The 15,430-nt window shown below is 50.1% G+C and overlaps 2 protein-coding genes across 9 annotated transcripts in view; both read left to right on the top strand.

Moving 5' to 3' along the window:
- Positions 1–15,430, top strand: part of LOC140599793 (adenylate cyclase type 1-like) — a 531,081-nt gene that overhangs the window by 52,048 nt on the left and 463,603 nt on the right. The gene's annotated exons all lie outside the window — the stretch shown is intronic.
- Positions 3,034–14,138, top strand: LOC140599789 (uncharacterized). Of its 2 annotated transcripts, none has more exons than XM_072764978.1 (2): positions 3,034–3,225; positions 4,673–14,138. In XM_072764978.1, exon 2 carries the CDS (start codon positions 10,648–10,650, stop codon positions 11,734–11,736), a length of 1,089 nt encoding a protein of 362 aa, XP_072621079.1. In that variant the 5' UTR covers positions 3,034–3,225; positions 4,673–10,647; the 3' UTR covers positions 11,737–14,138. The 2 variants fall into 2 exon arrangements, with proteins under 2 accessions (XP_072621079.1, XP_072621078.1); XM_072764977.1 differs by having other exon boundaries at positions 3,034–3,617.

Below are 15,430 nucleotides of genomic sequence, written 5' to 3'. Positions count from 1 at the left end.
GTTGAGGTAGTATTTCTGTTTACTACTTTGGGAAAAAAATAATTAGGATCATTATTTGTAACTCCAACATAGCTTGTTAATTTTCAAGTTCATCGTACCAGAATATGCGCATGCGTGTTTGTTTGCAATCGTATTGATGTTTCAGAGTGTCTTCCTAAAAATTTACAATGTCTATAGATAGCTATTTCAACATTTTGTGAGGTCTTACTTTTCTTTGTTCTTTTATTACAATAACAGCCAGTAAATAGCCCATACTTTTGGTTGTGTCCTATAAGAATTTCTGCTTGGAATACTTGGAAAGAATAATGCTAGTGTTCTACGAATTTTGTCTTAATCATCAATTATCAACTATTTTTTAAACGATTTTTATCTTGAGTATGATAAATATCATGTAGTCAAAGACTGTTTAGTTTAAACATATAATATTCTTCGGTCGATAGTTTATGAGATTCATTTCATAGAACTGTCTTTATGTTTCCTTTTTGTGCTCAGTGTCCTTTTGTAGAAATCCAGATTGACTACTTTACACTGTGCATATATTTAGAGCATCACAAATGTGGGCCATGAAAAGGATAATTTCATGGTATCGGTGAAACTCTGGATAGAATTTTCTGTCCTATCATCTGTCAGAACTTTAATGTGTTAACTTTACATTTCCTAAGTGTACTCAGTTATATCCTGAACCGGAAAGGTCGTTGAATATATGACACCTGTAAGTCCATACCTATTGAAACTGTAATTAAGATGCACTTTGCCATTTTGACCAAAATGTCATAACAGCAGAGGCACGCCTAAGTCTCTTAGTGGGTTAGTGCTTGATGTCATTGAGAGCAGTATAGTCGAGAGTAACCCTGGTCCCTGAGCCTCACATGAAAACACATTCTGTACCAGAGGGTGGAGTACCTTTCACTTCTTCTCGACACCTCTTTTATTTTTTTAAAGATTTTTATTTATTTATTCATAGAGACACACACACACACAGAGAGGGAGAGAGGGGCAGAGACACAGGCAGAGGGAGAAGCAGGCTCCATGCAGAGAGCCCGACCTGGGACTCGATCCAGGGTCTCCAGGATCGCGCCCTGGGCTGCTGGCAGCGCTAAACCACTGTGCCACCGGGGCTGCCCTCGATACCTCTTAATATGGTGCTACTCACTGCAGAAATGACAGAATGAGCATGGGACTACTCTGTAGGCACAGTGAACATATCCCAAAGTCTTCAAAGTGCACAGTCCCTTCAGGGTAGTAGACTAGCTGTGTTGTGTTACCTTGGGACTGTATGTGTCAGTCGGCGGTAAATGACTGAGATCATGCGGTTTTCATCAATATTAATACTTATCAATCAGTAATTTCAGAAAGCAGTGGGTACTGTGGAGGAATGATGTTGGGTGACAGGCAAGGAAGTGATGAAGGGTAGGGGGGAGTCATGGCAGAGGTTAGCAGTTGCAGATAGATCTTTTGCAGAAGGCAGCCCCTGAGCGTTTTGTAAAGACTTTTCTTTGAGATAGTCGTGGGCTCCCATGCAGTTATAAGAAATGACACAAAATATGACCATGCAGAGTACCGTAATACACACATAACCAAACTGAAAGTCCGAGCATTCTTTCTGAGGCATTTAGAGTCGAATTTTGAATGGTGAGAGGGATTATGTCAAAGAGCATTCCAGGTGGAGGGAATAGAGAGGTGCCGATTCTGAAGTGGGAAGACATTGGGGCGTTGGCTTCACTGAGCAGGGCCACTGTGGCTGTGACCCTTGCATGAGGGAACGAGGGCTTTATGAAAGGTTGAGCAGCCAAGCCCCTGTGTCTTGCAGGGTCGTGACGGTGGTGGTGTGAGCCTTGTGTTCTTTGTGCAAGCAATCACACTGGTTGTGCTTCAGCAGAGTGCTCAAGATCTCCCTCCATAATTTGTCAAAACTGTCACTCCCTCCCCATTTTTAAATTGGACCTCAAACATTTTCATCTCAAGTATCAATAGTACAGGATGGAGTTTCTGGTGGATGGGAACAGTTGACCTTGTAAAAGTATGTTATATCTCATTGAATATGTATCCAATAGAACGTTACTACCATGATAATTTGATGCTATTATCCCTTTGAACTTTACCTGAGCTCTCCGTTTTCACTGTCAGAACAATTATATTTGCTTTTCTTCTTGAACTCCTGTCTCTTTCATTTCCTCCATAGATTTTATTTTATGGCTTTTATAATGGGAAGATGTTTTAATAAGTATCTGGTCATTTTCCTGTGTGTATGTGTGTACATGTACAGACCCGTATATATACACATGGAAGTAAGGTTTCTAAAGTTTTAGTGTCTTTGGCTACAGTATGCTAAGTGTGAAAATCGGTCAGAACGAATTGTTATCCTAAATAGTACTGATGCACAATTGATATAAGCGGCAAAATTAATAGTATGATTGGTAATTTTTAAACATGAAATATAATGCCATTGGGATGCCTCTCTTAGGAAGATGGAGAGAGAGTTTATAAAATTTCAGTTCATGTACCCATGAATGAATTCTATGACCAGGGTGATGTTAAGTCTGGTGGAAATTAATAGTAAACATAAATGATATGCTGTGGGGCTTCGAAATGAAGTTTGAATGATTATTAGGTATGTTGTTTGTATATTATAAATGTGTATAGTATGTCTTTACAGTAGGATGAATTACACTGTTTTCGAAGTTCATGTAATGTTAACAAGGGCATGCTAGGAATGAATAAGCAGGAAGGTGCTTACCTTCCTGATGAGGGGGTAGATATATGGGCTTAGTAAAAATCTATAGTACCCGATATTCTTTGTGTAAAAACTTAATGATACTGTTCCTCTAAGTTTGAATAAACGTTTAAGAAAAGATATATCTTATGTTATATAATATTAAATATATGTGTGTGTGTGTGTATATATATATATATATATATATATATATATATATATATATAATCAGTTCTGAGAAAGGGTTCTTTTACTGACTTAAAATTGGTTTACTGGAAATTCATGTAGCATCTTTCACCTCTTCCTCCTTGCAATATCACAGAAAATACATAACTGAGACAGACCGAGGCATGTGTGAGTGGGCGGGCTCTGGCTCCTGACTCAGCATTGTGACTTTGTAGATAGCGTGTGTGAATTATTTCCCAGGATTCTTTTCTTCTTTTTAAAGCAAAACCTGAGGTAATTTCATGCTTCGAGACAGTATAGGTCTTTGCAGTGAGCTTTCTGCCTCGGTGAGTTGAGTTTCCGCTGTCTCCAGCCTTTCTTTCCTGTTCTCTTTGTGCGTGGCTCCCAGTCAGCCTGATGCCCTTCCCTGATGATCCTTCGGGATTGAGGAGGCAGGATCTCTCAGCAGGAACCGCCACCACTCTCACCATCCCATCTTCACTGTCCCTGAATTTAGGGCAGATGAATTTAGGCCAGGTGGCGTGTGTCTGCTGTCATGCTCCTCTTTTTATGGAAATGAACGCAAAGGAGGAGACTGGATGTTCTGTCCCAGGCTCAGTGACGCCTTGACTTTAGAAAGGCTTTGTGGTTAACAGGGGATTCTGTGGTGTTCCAGTGTCTTTTACCACTCACTGTGGAGCACAGTACAGGAGGAGCAAGGGGGGAGGCCTTCGTTCTGGTAAGTGACAGAAAAGCGGTGATGGGGTAGGATGTGGTGAAGGCGAAATGGCATCGGGTGCTACCTCAGGAGCTTTGGTCAGCTTTCAGGGACAGGAAGGACTAGCTGAGCCAGGGATCAGGAATCGACAGCTGTAAACCATCTGGACCTACCTGCTGTCTTTCAAAATTCTTCACGTGCCCTAAGAGTGTGTGGAGGTCATGGTCTGAGTCGGAAGGTCGTGGCAGAGGGAACGCACTGGAGCAGGGAGAGCGCTGAAAACATCTCGTTCCAGGAAGAGATGATGGTGGTGTGGACCCAGGTGCTAAGAGTGGCCAGGCAGACGGTCAACCCTGAAGGCACAGCCGACGGCCCGGCCTGAAGGATGGATTGTGGGATGGGAGAGGGGGAGGGATCAGGAAAGAAGTGGGCTGAGGGCATGTGGGTACCTTTAAGGGACGTGAAAAAGACAGCCTTCGGGAACTGAGAGATAGATGATGGGTTGGCAATACTCTCAGGTAGATGTCCAGGTGGAGGTGTGGACGGGGAAGGAAGTACTTGCGGAAGGAAAGGCAGAGGCCCGGCCTGAAGGTACGCCTTCGAGAGGTGTGGTGGCCTGTAGCTGCAGCCTGCACCTCCGGCGGGTGTGGAGACGGGGTGCGAGGTAGAGGAGCAAGCCTTTGGCGGTCCTCCTGCAGGTCAGGTGAAAAGGACGGAGGCCGCAGCGGCATCCCCGAGGGCAGCTTGTCAGGGCAAACGGTGGACTGCGGACGTCTTAACTCTGAGTAACAAAGGGCTTCAAGGAGGGACTTAATATTCGTGTCCAGGATTATCTGTAACATCAAGACAGATTTAGGCAGTCACATTCATAGCGAGCTTGAATTGGAGTTTGTTGAACTGGATGGTTTTGGGAGATTCCATCGTCTCCTGATCCCTGATGTTCTGTAATGTCAGAAGCACGTGTCCAGATGGTGCCTGGGCCGTGTCCCACGAGGTTTGGTCATTGTGGCTTTTCTTTTACTAGTCTGAGGAACCCGCAAGTCTCTTTTCCTCTGTCTGTCCTCTCCTCTGTCCAGTCTATCCACAGGTCATTTGGATGGAGCAGGTTAATCAGGACCAGCCGCATTTACGTTTCCTCACATGAGCTACTAGGGTGCGAGTGAATCTCGAACCCCCTGCAGTGTGCTGCTCTTGCGTATTGTGACGGGTTCGGTGCCTGGGTCCGATGGTTGAGGCCCTGCTACGTGACTTCAGGACTATTTCCCTTGGGTGGTCTCTTCTATGATCCTCCCGGTAAGAGCTGTTTTTCCAGTCTCTTCCTGCCAACATATTCTTACATGTTTATGGCTTGGAGGTAGTTTAAAATAATGAAGCCTTTATTCCATGATTTATCCTCTATTTTTATATATTTAAAAGATGCTCATTTCACGGTTGGTATTTTGTGCATCATGAACTCTCATAGTTACTCATTTGGGAATTTGAGATTTTTTGTATTTCAGTATATAGTTTCGTAGTTTTTTAATCCATTGCAATGTTGATGAAATTGTCATAGTTATTCACTTGTTTTATCATTTAACTATTAAAAAAGATTTATATTTTTTCTATTAGTGATCTCACCACTTGATCTACTGAGTTGTCTTCAGAGAATTCATTAAGATTATGCAATGAAACCCCATACGTGTTTTAAAGTCTAATCGTATTGTATCATTATATCCGTGGTCTTAAACTGTTAGCAGAGTGAGAGAAAAAGTAAATAGTGTGATTTGATCAAATGCCGTGTTTCCATCGCTCTCGCTCACTGCGTCGAGCAAGCGTGGTTCACGGTTTTCCTGTTTACTTGTCACTTTAACTTGGTTACACCGCTTTATTCTCTGTCCCCTGCAGCTTTGAGTTGGTCCCCACCCCCTTTATTTTCTGGTCTTTAATCTTTGCATATTATAACTCTTCCATCATTCCACAAGTGCTCACGCCTCCTTCTCTTTGCATGAAGCACTATGGTAGCAGAGTGTTTGCCAGCATCACCGTTGTTTCAGACCGCTCTGGGCCTGTGTCTTCGTTCCGTGATTTGGGAATTGTGAGGCCTTTGGCAAGGAGCTTAGAGTTTCTATGTGTAAAAGGAAGTAATAATAATATTTAGTTCAGAAAGTTGTGAAATTTAAATAACGTGTCGTAAATTTTTGAATGCTTAGCTGACTACTCAATGCGTTACCTAAATGGTTTTTTAAAAATCTGATTCAAATATGCTATTTTCTTCCAGTCTCGCTCCAAACCCCAAATGGCCAGAACTTGATTTTCCCCTATTGTGTTTCTACACGACGTACTGTTCTTTTGAAGGCGGTGTCTCTTCCCAACCCTCACCCCCCGCCACAGCTGCTTTTCGGATTTCCCTTTTGTTTTTGTTTTTCTGTATTTTGATGATCACGTGACCTGTGTGTGATGCGTGCCTGTGTGTACATGTGCACGCGTGTGCTGTGTGTGCCTGTAAGCGCACATGTGTTTTCATTCTGCCTCTTGAATATGGGGGTTGGTGTCTTTCTTCAGTTTGGGATCCTTGGCAGTTCTCTCTCTGGATGTTGCTTCTGTCTCTGTCCCTCTTTCCCTGGGACCTCAAGTACAAGTATGATGGGCCTTTTGCAGTGGACCGTGTGTCTTCTGTTCTTTTCATTGCTTCTTCTGCTTGCTCTCCGGTTTTGGTATTGTCTGTGTGCTCTGTGTCAGAACCCACCAATCTTGTCCTTTCCTGTGCTCCGAGTTTTCTGTTAAGCCATCGATGAATGCTTGATGAAAGATAGTTTATTTCATAGGTCTAGAATATCCATGTGATTTCTTCATATGCATTACACTCTTCTCATTCAGTTCTCCATCTGTTGCATCCACTTCTGTCCATCTTGTTACCTGTTTCTCTTACCAAGATGATCTTACTTACTTGACAGTCTTTGCTTATTTTTATTCTGAATTATTGGTTGCATTTTCCTTCCCATGTACGTTTCTGGTAATTCTTTGGATGTGTGCCTAACACGGTGAATGAAAGAACGTCGAGGGCCAGATGGTTTATTTGGTTGGTCGATAGTCCCTTCTTCTCTTTGGTGCATTGAGCTGGCCGTCGTAGCCCCTGTAATTTGTCCCTGTTTTACCCCTGTGGACACTCTGTGTTTTGATTGAGACCCACTAGGCAGAAGCAGGTTCTTTGTCCTCAGCACTGGAAGGCCTCACAAGCACTAGCTAGTCCTTTCAGGGATTTGGAGCGTCATACTTAGTCTTCTGCCCCATGCAGCTCAGTCGTCTGGCAGCTCCCACGTGGGCGGGTCTGTGCTTGTGGGAGACCCGTTCTCGCTAGCAGAGGCTCATCCCATCCCGTAGGTACTGCGAGGCCACGGTAAGCTTCGCTCGGTCCCGTCCCCTTCACCTCCCACCTTGCCAAAGTCCTATGGGAACGTCAGCGTTGCATCTGGGCCTCCTTGAGTTTCCAGTGTGTCACTGTATGGTGGTGGTGTCCTCTTATCCCAGTGGAGCTGATGTCCTGAGCTGGAATCGGCAAGTGGCCTGGGGACAGAATGGTGCCCCATCATCAGCCTCCCCAGGGAAGGGCTCTCTGTCCTCTGCACGGATCCTTTACCTAGCTCTGGTCATCTGACAGCTTCCTGACTATCGCCAGGAGCACATCTGTGCGTAACCAGCCTTTTCTGGTTGTTAGGATGGAGGCTTTGGCTTGCACCATGTAAGTATGTGTGTATCTTCTCAGGAAGCATAAGTCCCTGATTTAATAAAAAGCTTAGAAATTGTGATTTGTTAATACCTGAAAGATGGTGGTGAGCAAGTTCTTGGTAACTGATGATGCACATAGCGAGTGCCCCATTCCTGCTTTTTTAATTGGATGCAGAGTTCTTTGTTCACTGTACACAAGAATGTGTGATTTTTTCATTCTTTCTTTTAGATTGTGTTCAAATTCCAGTCAGTTAACATATAGTGTAGTATGAGATTCAGGGGTAGAATGGAGTGATTGATCAGTTGCATATAACACCTAGTGCTCATCACTTCACATGCCCTCCTTAATGCCCATCCCCCAGGTACCCCATCCCCCACCCACCTCCCCTCGGGTGACTCTCACTTTGTTTCCTGGGATTAAGAGTCTCTTATGGTTTGCCTCCCGCTCTGTTTTTATCTCATTGTATTTTTCCTTCTCTTCCCCATGCCCATCAGTTTCGTTTCTTGAATTCCACATATGAGTGACCCAGAGGGCTGACACACCCAGCCAGAGAAGCAGGGCGCCCGGGGCGCAGGGCAGCCCTGAGCCAGCAGGTATCCCCAGGACTTTACAGCAGCTGCTGTGGGAGGCTGAGGTCCAGGGTGTGGGGAGGCAGGAGGCGCGGCCGAGTCCTGGCACCTTCCCCACCAGAGGCCGTCTCCCTACATGCAATGTCGGGCTGCCCCAAACCCTACACGCAACATGTTCGCCAGATGCCCATGCGCCTGGGGGTTGAAATGGCAGGGGTCCGGAGCACCCTGGGTGAAGGAGGACCCCAGAGCTGTGTGGGGCCCCACGTGGCCCCTCTCCCGCAGCCTTGTGGCTGCTTCTGCAGCAGAGCTCCTCTTCCCTGGGAACCCGCCCCCCAGACCAACAGACATCTGACAGGTGGCCCCCGGGGCTCCTACGCCTTTGAGCTCGAGCACGAGCTCCTGCTTGGCAGCCCCTCCATGGCACCTGCCAACCCAGACCCTCTGCAGGCCAGGCACATGATGGAGGGCTCCTAGGCCCCTGCTGCGGGCTGCCAGGAGACCCCGCCCCAGGCCACGCGATGGCCCTGACCTGGGAAGCTTCCCAACCACCGGCCCTGCAGGAGAGCCTGCCCCAGACCACCAGCTGCCCCACCGCTATACCCATACCAGGACCCGTCCTCGGGGAGAAGCGCCTGGGCTGTTGGGGATCGGTCGGCAAATGACGCCAGGGGCCTACCCCCCGCCCTGCAGAGCGTCTGCTGGTACCAGTCCTGTGCCACACGGATGGCAGAGGCAGGGAGGCGCCACTGGAGCAGCGTGCGGGGCGGGGGGGGGCAGTCCAACTCCAGCCTCAGGGTCATGCCTTCCTCTGTGGCCCTCACACCGTATTTGCATGTAAACGTCCCCGAGTGCATCCGCCTCTGGCTAAACCGCGTTGGAAGCAGCATGATGGAGAAGGCGGGAGGCCCGGCCTGGTTTCCTCCTCCATGCTAGCCAGACGGGAGACCACCCAGCCGGGACAGCCCCGCCAGGCTGCTGTGCCTGCCGGCCTGGCGGGGTGACACTCACCACGTACCCCCCTCAGCTTGGGCTCCAGTATCCGTGGGCCTGGTCCCCTCAGGGCTATTGGAACACACAAGGCTGTACCCAGGTCCGGGCTCAGCGGCAGAGGGCAGGCCAGGGCAGCTGTCGGGCTGCACGCATGCCGACCTCTGGAGGCCAGCCAGCCCTCAAGAATCACATCCAGGAAAGGAAGTCGGGGTGGGGGAAGGGAAGGTGGGCGGGGGGTGGGGGTGACGGGGTGACGGGCACTGATGGGGGCACTTGATGGGGTGAGCACTGGGTGTTATTCCATATGTTGGCAAATTGAACACCAATAAAAAGTCAATTTACAAAGGAAAAAGAAAGGAACTGACACGTTTCCTAACTGATGGGAATGCTAAATCCCAGTTAGATATTAGCAAAAATTCAAGATATAACATTTTTCCCATCGATGTTCCAAAGAAAAAAAAAAAGAATGACACCCAGGGAGAGCCCCTGGTGCTTGAGCAGATGGCTGAGCGGGGAGCAGAGCCTGAAATGATGGTGTTACCCCCCCACTCTCCGAGGCTGGGACAGGTGCCAGCGGGAGGCCCATGGGAGCGCCAGCCTGCCTGTGGGGCAGACCCGGGTGGCTGTGGGTCTGTCCTCAGGTGGGCAGTCCTGGGCTCACTCCTCTCCACACCAGAACTGCCGCCTCCCGGACACTTCCTTTCTACATAGAACATGGAGACTGTTCTCCCTCCCACACGTTTTGGGGCAAACTGTTGAAAGATGGGACCTCTCCTCCCTGGCAGATAATCTTTGGTCCTAATGCCAGCACGCATCCTCCATTCACTTGAGAAGCGTCGCCAGAGCCTGCCCATGAGCACGGTCCCCGGGACTGGAGTGCAGCCGAAGTGCTGTGCCTGGGGGGGTGCAGGCAGATGGGTGAGCCTGGCACCGCAGGGCGAGACTCGCTCCACAGGGTGCCGGGGTGGGGTGTCCTCTGGCTGAAGCTTCGGGATCCTGTGCTCAGTTCAGCTTTTCAGAACCTGCTGGAGACCTGTGTCAGCTCTGCAACGACAATCCTTTTTTCTTGAAAGCTCATGAGATTTCTGAAAACCACAGGTTAGAGCAGACACAGTTCAGAAGACACTGAGGAATCCCCGACTTTGGCGTCTGCTTTGTCCGTGAGCCAGGGACCTCGTGGCTGGAGTTCCGGAAACGCACACACGCAGAGAAGAGTCTTGGAAGCAAGTGACACACATGGACGCCGAAGTGCTTAAATACAGATTTATTGCAAACCGTCACTGGAGAGGGGACTTCGCGGGCGGGCACCCTGGTCTCCGCGGACCTCGGCTGACGGAGCTCAGTGGCCAATCTGAGGCGGCCGCATCTGAAGTGAGAAAACACGCAGGCTGCGCCGGCTCCAGGGCCCAGGCCGGCAGCAATGGGCAGAGGACACCCACGAGGACGGCCCGCCATCCGCCGCATCGCCTGGTGCCCCAGCCCGCCACTCTGACGCTGGTGAGCCGCTGCCACGGCAGGCGGGGTGGGCCAAAACACAACACTGAAAATGACGTCAGATAGAGAAGACGACGGGCCATGGCGTCCATGGCTCCCCAGTCTCCCGAGTAGATGGGGTACGGTGCACGTCCCCCGTCGTCACACCAGGAGACCCCGACGAGACCATCGAGACCGGTTCTCACACACGTGCGTGCCATGAGAGCCCTGGGACGTGGGACAGGTTGGCAAATCCTGGGACCCTGAGGATGGGGTCTCAGCAGCTCCAGCAACAGGCTCTGGCCCAAGTATGGGGGCAGAGCTCTGCGCCGCCTTGGCCATTCTCCTCCCAGCCACCTGGTGTCTACACCTCCTTCGATGGCACGAGAGCCACCCGATGCTTCCCAGGGGCTGCTTCGGACATACTCAGGAATCCCCACCCATTCCTGGCCACCTCGAGCCACAAACCTGCCCCCACACAACCGACGAGTCAGCTCCCGCCTACTCAAGCCCTTTGAAGGGGGCCATTTCTGGAGGAACCATCGCCTTGAAAGGAGTCCTCCTCAGCCCCCAGGACAGCCCCCGAGGGAAGGTCCCAGGAAACCTGCCAGCTGACAGCCCCAAGGAGCAGCGCGAACGCGGCCTGCGGGCCTGGGGTGGATCAGGCCCCACGGGCAGAGCAGAGGCAGGAGGAAAGGCCGCGGCTGTGTCTCCCGAGGGCATCCGGTCGGCTCCCCGACAAGGACCAGGCCCCACAGAGGACGTGGGAGGACAGTTCCTGCTGCGTCTGTGGCCTACTCGGGAAGGTGTCCCCACATCCGGCAGCGCCGACCAAGAGCCCCAGTCTGGTCTCCCCGACGGGGCTGAGCAGCCGGCAGACTCACACACACACAAAACACACACGAAGCGAGAGCACAAGCATGGGTGTGCAAGAGAGATGAAGGCCAGGGCCCCCGCGCCCCCCTCGGCAGCAGCCGGCCCAGAACCCACTCCCCGGGCCCAGCACATGGAAGCAGAGCCCACGCAGTTGCAGCAGCAAGAGGAGAGCGGGTGGCCTGCGTCCCGCTTGCCCCATGCTGCTCCCCAAGTGTGGAGACGCAGGGCCGGGCGCCGCGGGTTCACCCTTCTTTTTCAAACGATTTTTTTTTTATTGGAGTTCAGTTTGCTGTCATGTAGCATAACACCCAGTGCTCGTCCCAACAACTGCCTCCCTCAGTTCCAATCACCCAGTCACCCCAACCCCCCACCCACTTCCCTTCCACTACCCCTTGTTCTTTTCCCACAGTTAGGTGTCTCTCATGCTTTGTCACCCTCTCCGATATTTTCACTCCTTTTCTCTCCTTTCCCTTTATTCCCTGTCACTAATTTTTATATTCCCCAAATGAATGAGACCATGTAATGTTTGTCCTTCTCCCATTGACTTATTTCACTCAACATAATACCCTCTAGGTCCCTCCACGTCGAAGCAAATAGGGGGTATTTGTCATTTCTATTGGCTGAGTAATACTCCATTACATAGGTAGAACACATCTTCTTTATGCATTCATCTGTCGGTGGGCACCGAGGCTCCTTCCACAGTGTGGCTATTGTGGACATTGCCGCTATAATCATCGGGGTGCAGGTGTCCCGGCGTTTCACTGCGTCCGTATCTTTGGGGTAAATCCCCAGCAGTGGAATTGCTGGGTCGCACGGCAGCTCTATTTTGAAGTCTTTGAGGAAGCCCCACCCACAAAGTTTTCCAGAGTGGCTGCACCAGTTCACATTCCCACCAGCAGTGCAGGAGGGTTCCCCTTTCTCCACATCCTCTCCAACATTTGTGGTTTCCTGTCTGGCTAATGTTCACCATTCTCACTGGTGTGAGGTGGGATCTCATTGTGCTTTTGAGTTGTGTTTCCCTGATGGCCAGTGATGCGGAGCATTGTCTCATGTGCTTGGTGGCCACGTCTATGTCTTCCTCTGTGACATTTCTGTTCATGTCTTTTGCCCATTTCATGATTGGATTGTTGGTTTCTTTGCTGTAGAGTAGAATGAGTTCTTTAGAGATCTTGGACACTGGCCCTTTATCTGACGGTCATTTACAAATATCTTCTCCCATTCTGTGAGTTGTCTTTTAGTTTTGTTGAGCATTTCTGTTGTTGTGCGGAAGCTCCTCATCTTGATGAAGTCCCAGTGATTCATTTTGGCTCTTGTTTCCCTGGCCTTCATGGATGTATCTTGCAAGAAGTTGCTCTGGCCAGGTTTCAGAAGGGTGTTGCCTGTGTTCTCCTCTCGGATTTTGATGGCTTCCTGTCTCACATTTAGATATTTCATCCATTTTGAGTTTCTCTTTGTGTTCGGTGGTGTGAGAGAATGGTCCAGTTTCATTCCTCTGCGTGTGGCTGTCCAATGTTCCCAACAGCATTTATTGAAGAGACTGTCTTTGTTCCGGTGGATGGTGTTTCTTGCTTTGTCGAATATTAGTTGACCATAGAGTTGAGGGTCCACTTCTGGATTCTCCGTTCTGTTCCATTGACCTATGTGTCTGTTTTTGTGCCAGGACCACACTGTCTTGATGAGCACAGCTTTGTAGTACAACTTGACATCCAGCATTGTGATGCCCCGGCTCTGGTTTTCTTTTTTCATATTCCCCTGGCTACTTGGGGTCTTTTCTGATTCCACACTAATCTTCAGATGATTTGTTCCAACTCTCTGAAGAAAGGCCATGGAATTTCGATAGGGATTGCGTTCCATGTGTAAATTGCCCTGGGTCACGTGGACATTTTCAATATATATATATATATGAATTCTTCCAATCCAGGAGCATGGAATAGTTTTCCATGTCTCTGTGTCTTCCTCAGTTTCTTTCAGACGTGCTCTGTAGTTTTTTGGGTAGGGATCCTTTACCTCTCTGGTTAGGTGTATTCCTAGGTATCTGATGCTTTTGGGTGCAATTGTCAATGGGACTGACTCCTTAATTTCCCTTTCTTCAGTCTCATTGTTAGTATATAGAAATGCCACTGATTTCTGGGCATTGATTTCGTATCCTGCCACGCTGCCGAATTTCCTGTATGAGTTCTAGCAATCTTGGGGTGGAGTCTTGGGTTTTCTAGGTACAGTATCATGTCATCTGCGAAGAGGGAGAGTTTGACCTCTTCTTTGCCAATTTGAATGCCTTTTATTTCTTTTTGCTGCCTGATTGCTGAAGCTAGGACTTGTAGTAGTATGTTGAGTAGCCGTGGTGAGAGTGTACGTCCCTGTCGTGTTCCTGATCTTAGGGGAGAGGCTCCCAGCGTTTTCCCATCGGGAATGATATTTGCTATGGGCTTTTCATAGATGGCTTTGAAGATGCTGAGGAATGTTCTGTCTATCACTACAGCGTCAAGAGTTTTGATCAGGAATGGATGCTGTATTTTGTCAAATGCTTTCTCTGCATGTATTGAGAGGATCATCTGGTTCTTGTTTTTTCTCTTGTTGATGTGATCCATCCCACTGACTGCTTTACGAGTGTTGAACCAGCCTTGCATCCCGGGGATAAATCCACTTGGTCATGGCGAGTAATCTTCTTTATGTACTGTTGGATCCTGTCGCCTCGTATCTTGTTGAAAATGTTTGCATCCGTGTTCTTCGGGGATATCGGTCTGTAATTCTCCTTTTTGGTGGGGTCTTTGTCTGGTTTTGGAATTAAGGTGATGCTGGCCTCATAGAACGAGTTTGGAAGTATGAATGGACCTAAAGTACCACGATGTATAATTTAAAAGCATCAGAGTCAATTTTGTACAAAGTTAACTTACCCTTTATTACAAATAAAATTCATGAAGCAATTATAGAGGTTTATGAAAAACACAAAATACAGAAACAGCACAATGAAAGGGGCGGGGAAGGCTTCAGTTGTGCTGCAGCCATCACGAGCTGCTGCTCGGGGGCCGAGGCTGGTGGCTTCACTGAGGCAGGTGACAGCTCCGGCCCTTCGATGAACTCGAGATGAACTCGAGAGCCAGCACCGGGACCTGCTCCTCCTTCTGGGGTGGCCAAGAAGCATGTGGCTCCTCCAGATCGGGACAGTGAATCAGAGGTATGACCACCAGGTACCTTGGCTTGACCTCAGCAGCCAGCATCTTGGCCCAGGCCTAGCTGTCAGCACCAGCAGCCGGGACCGGCTCGATCACCTCAGGCCCAGGAGCTTCAGCAGGCCCCACAGTCGGCCTTGGGCGGGCTCTTGCTGCGGTGGTTCAGGGTGTTGCTCGGGGTCCGAAGCGGGTTGCTCCCCTGAGTGAGGCGGCTGCTCTGGCACATCGATGACCTCCATAGCAGGTGGTGGGGCCCGTTCGGCCTCCAGGGCTCCCAAGGGTGCAGGTGGCTCTACCAGGTCAGGACAGGGATTCAGAGGTCTGACCACCACGTGTCTCGTCTTGAACACAGCAGCTGGCATCCCGGCTCAGGCCAAGCCCTCAGCACCAGCAGCCGGGACCGGCTCGATCACCTCAATTCCAGGAGCCTCAGCAGGCTCTACTGTCGGCCTCGGGCGGGCTCTTGCCGCGGTGGTTGAGGGTGTTGCTCGGGGTCCGAAGCCCGTTGCTCCCCTGAGTGAGGCGGCTGCTCCGCCACATTGATGACCTCGATCGCCGGTGGTAGGGCCCGTTCGGCCTCCAGGGCTCCCAAGGGTGCAGGTGGCTCTTCCAGCTCAGGCCAGGGATTCAGAGGTCTGACCACCACGGGTCTTACCTTGTACACAGCAGCTGACGTCAGGCCTCGGGCCGAGCACTCAGCTCCCCCAGCCGGGACCAGCTCCTTCCCCTGAGTCCCGGAAGGTGCAGCAGGCCCCACAGTCGGGGATCGGGCGGGCTCTTGCGGTGGTTCAGGTTGTTGCTCGGAGTCCGAAGCCGGTTGCTCCACTGGCACATCGATGACCTCCATAGCCGGTGGTGGGGCCCGTTCGGCCTCCAGGGCTCCCAAGGGTGCAGGTGGCTCTTCCACCTCAGGCCAGGGATTCAGAGGTCTGACCGCCACGTGTCTTACCTTGTACACAGCAGCTGACGTCAGGCCTCGGGCCGAGCGCTCAGCTCCAGCAGCTGGGACCAGCTCCATCCCCTGAGACCCTGAGGGTGCAGCAGGCC

This window comes from Vulpes vulpes, chromosome 7 (genome assembly GCF_048418805.1).
Source record: "Vulpes vulpes isolate BD-2025 chromosome 7, VulVul3, whole genome shotgun sequence".
NCBI classification, from domain to species: Eukaryota; Metazoa; Chordata; class Mammalia; order Carnivora; family Canidae; genus Vulpes; species Vulpes vulpes.
The sequence above is the reverse complement of the archived record's forward strand: the minus strand, read 5'-3'. Positions and strand labels throughout refer to the sequence as shown.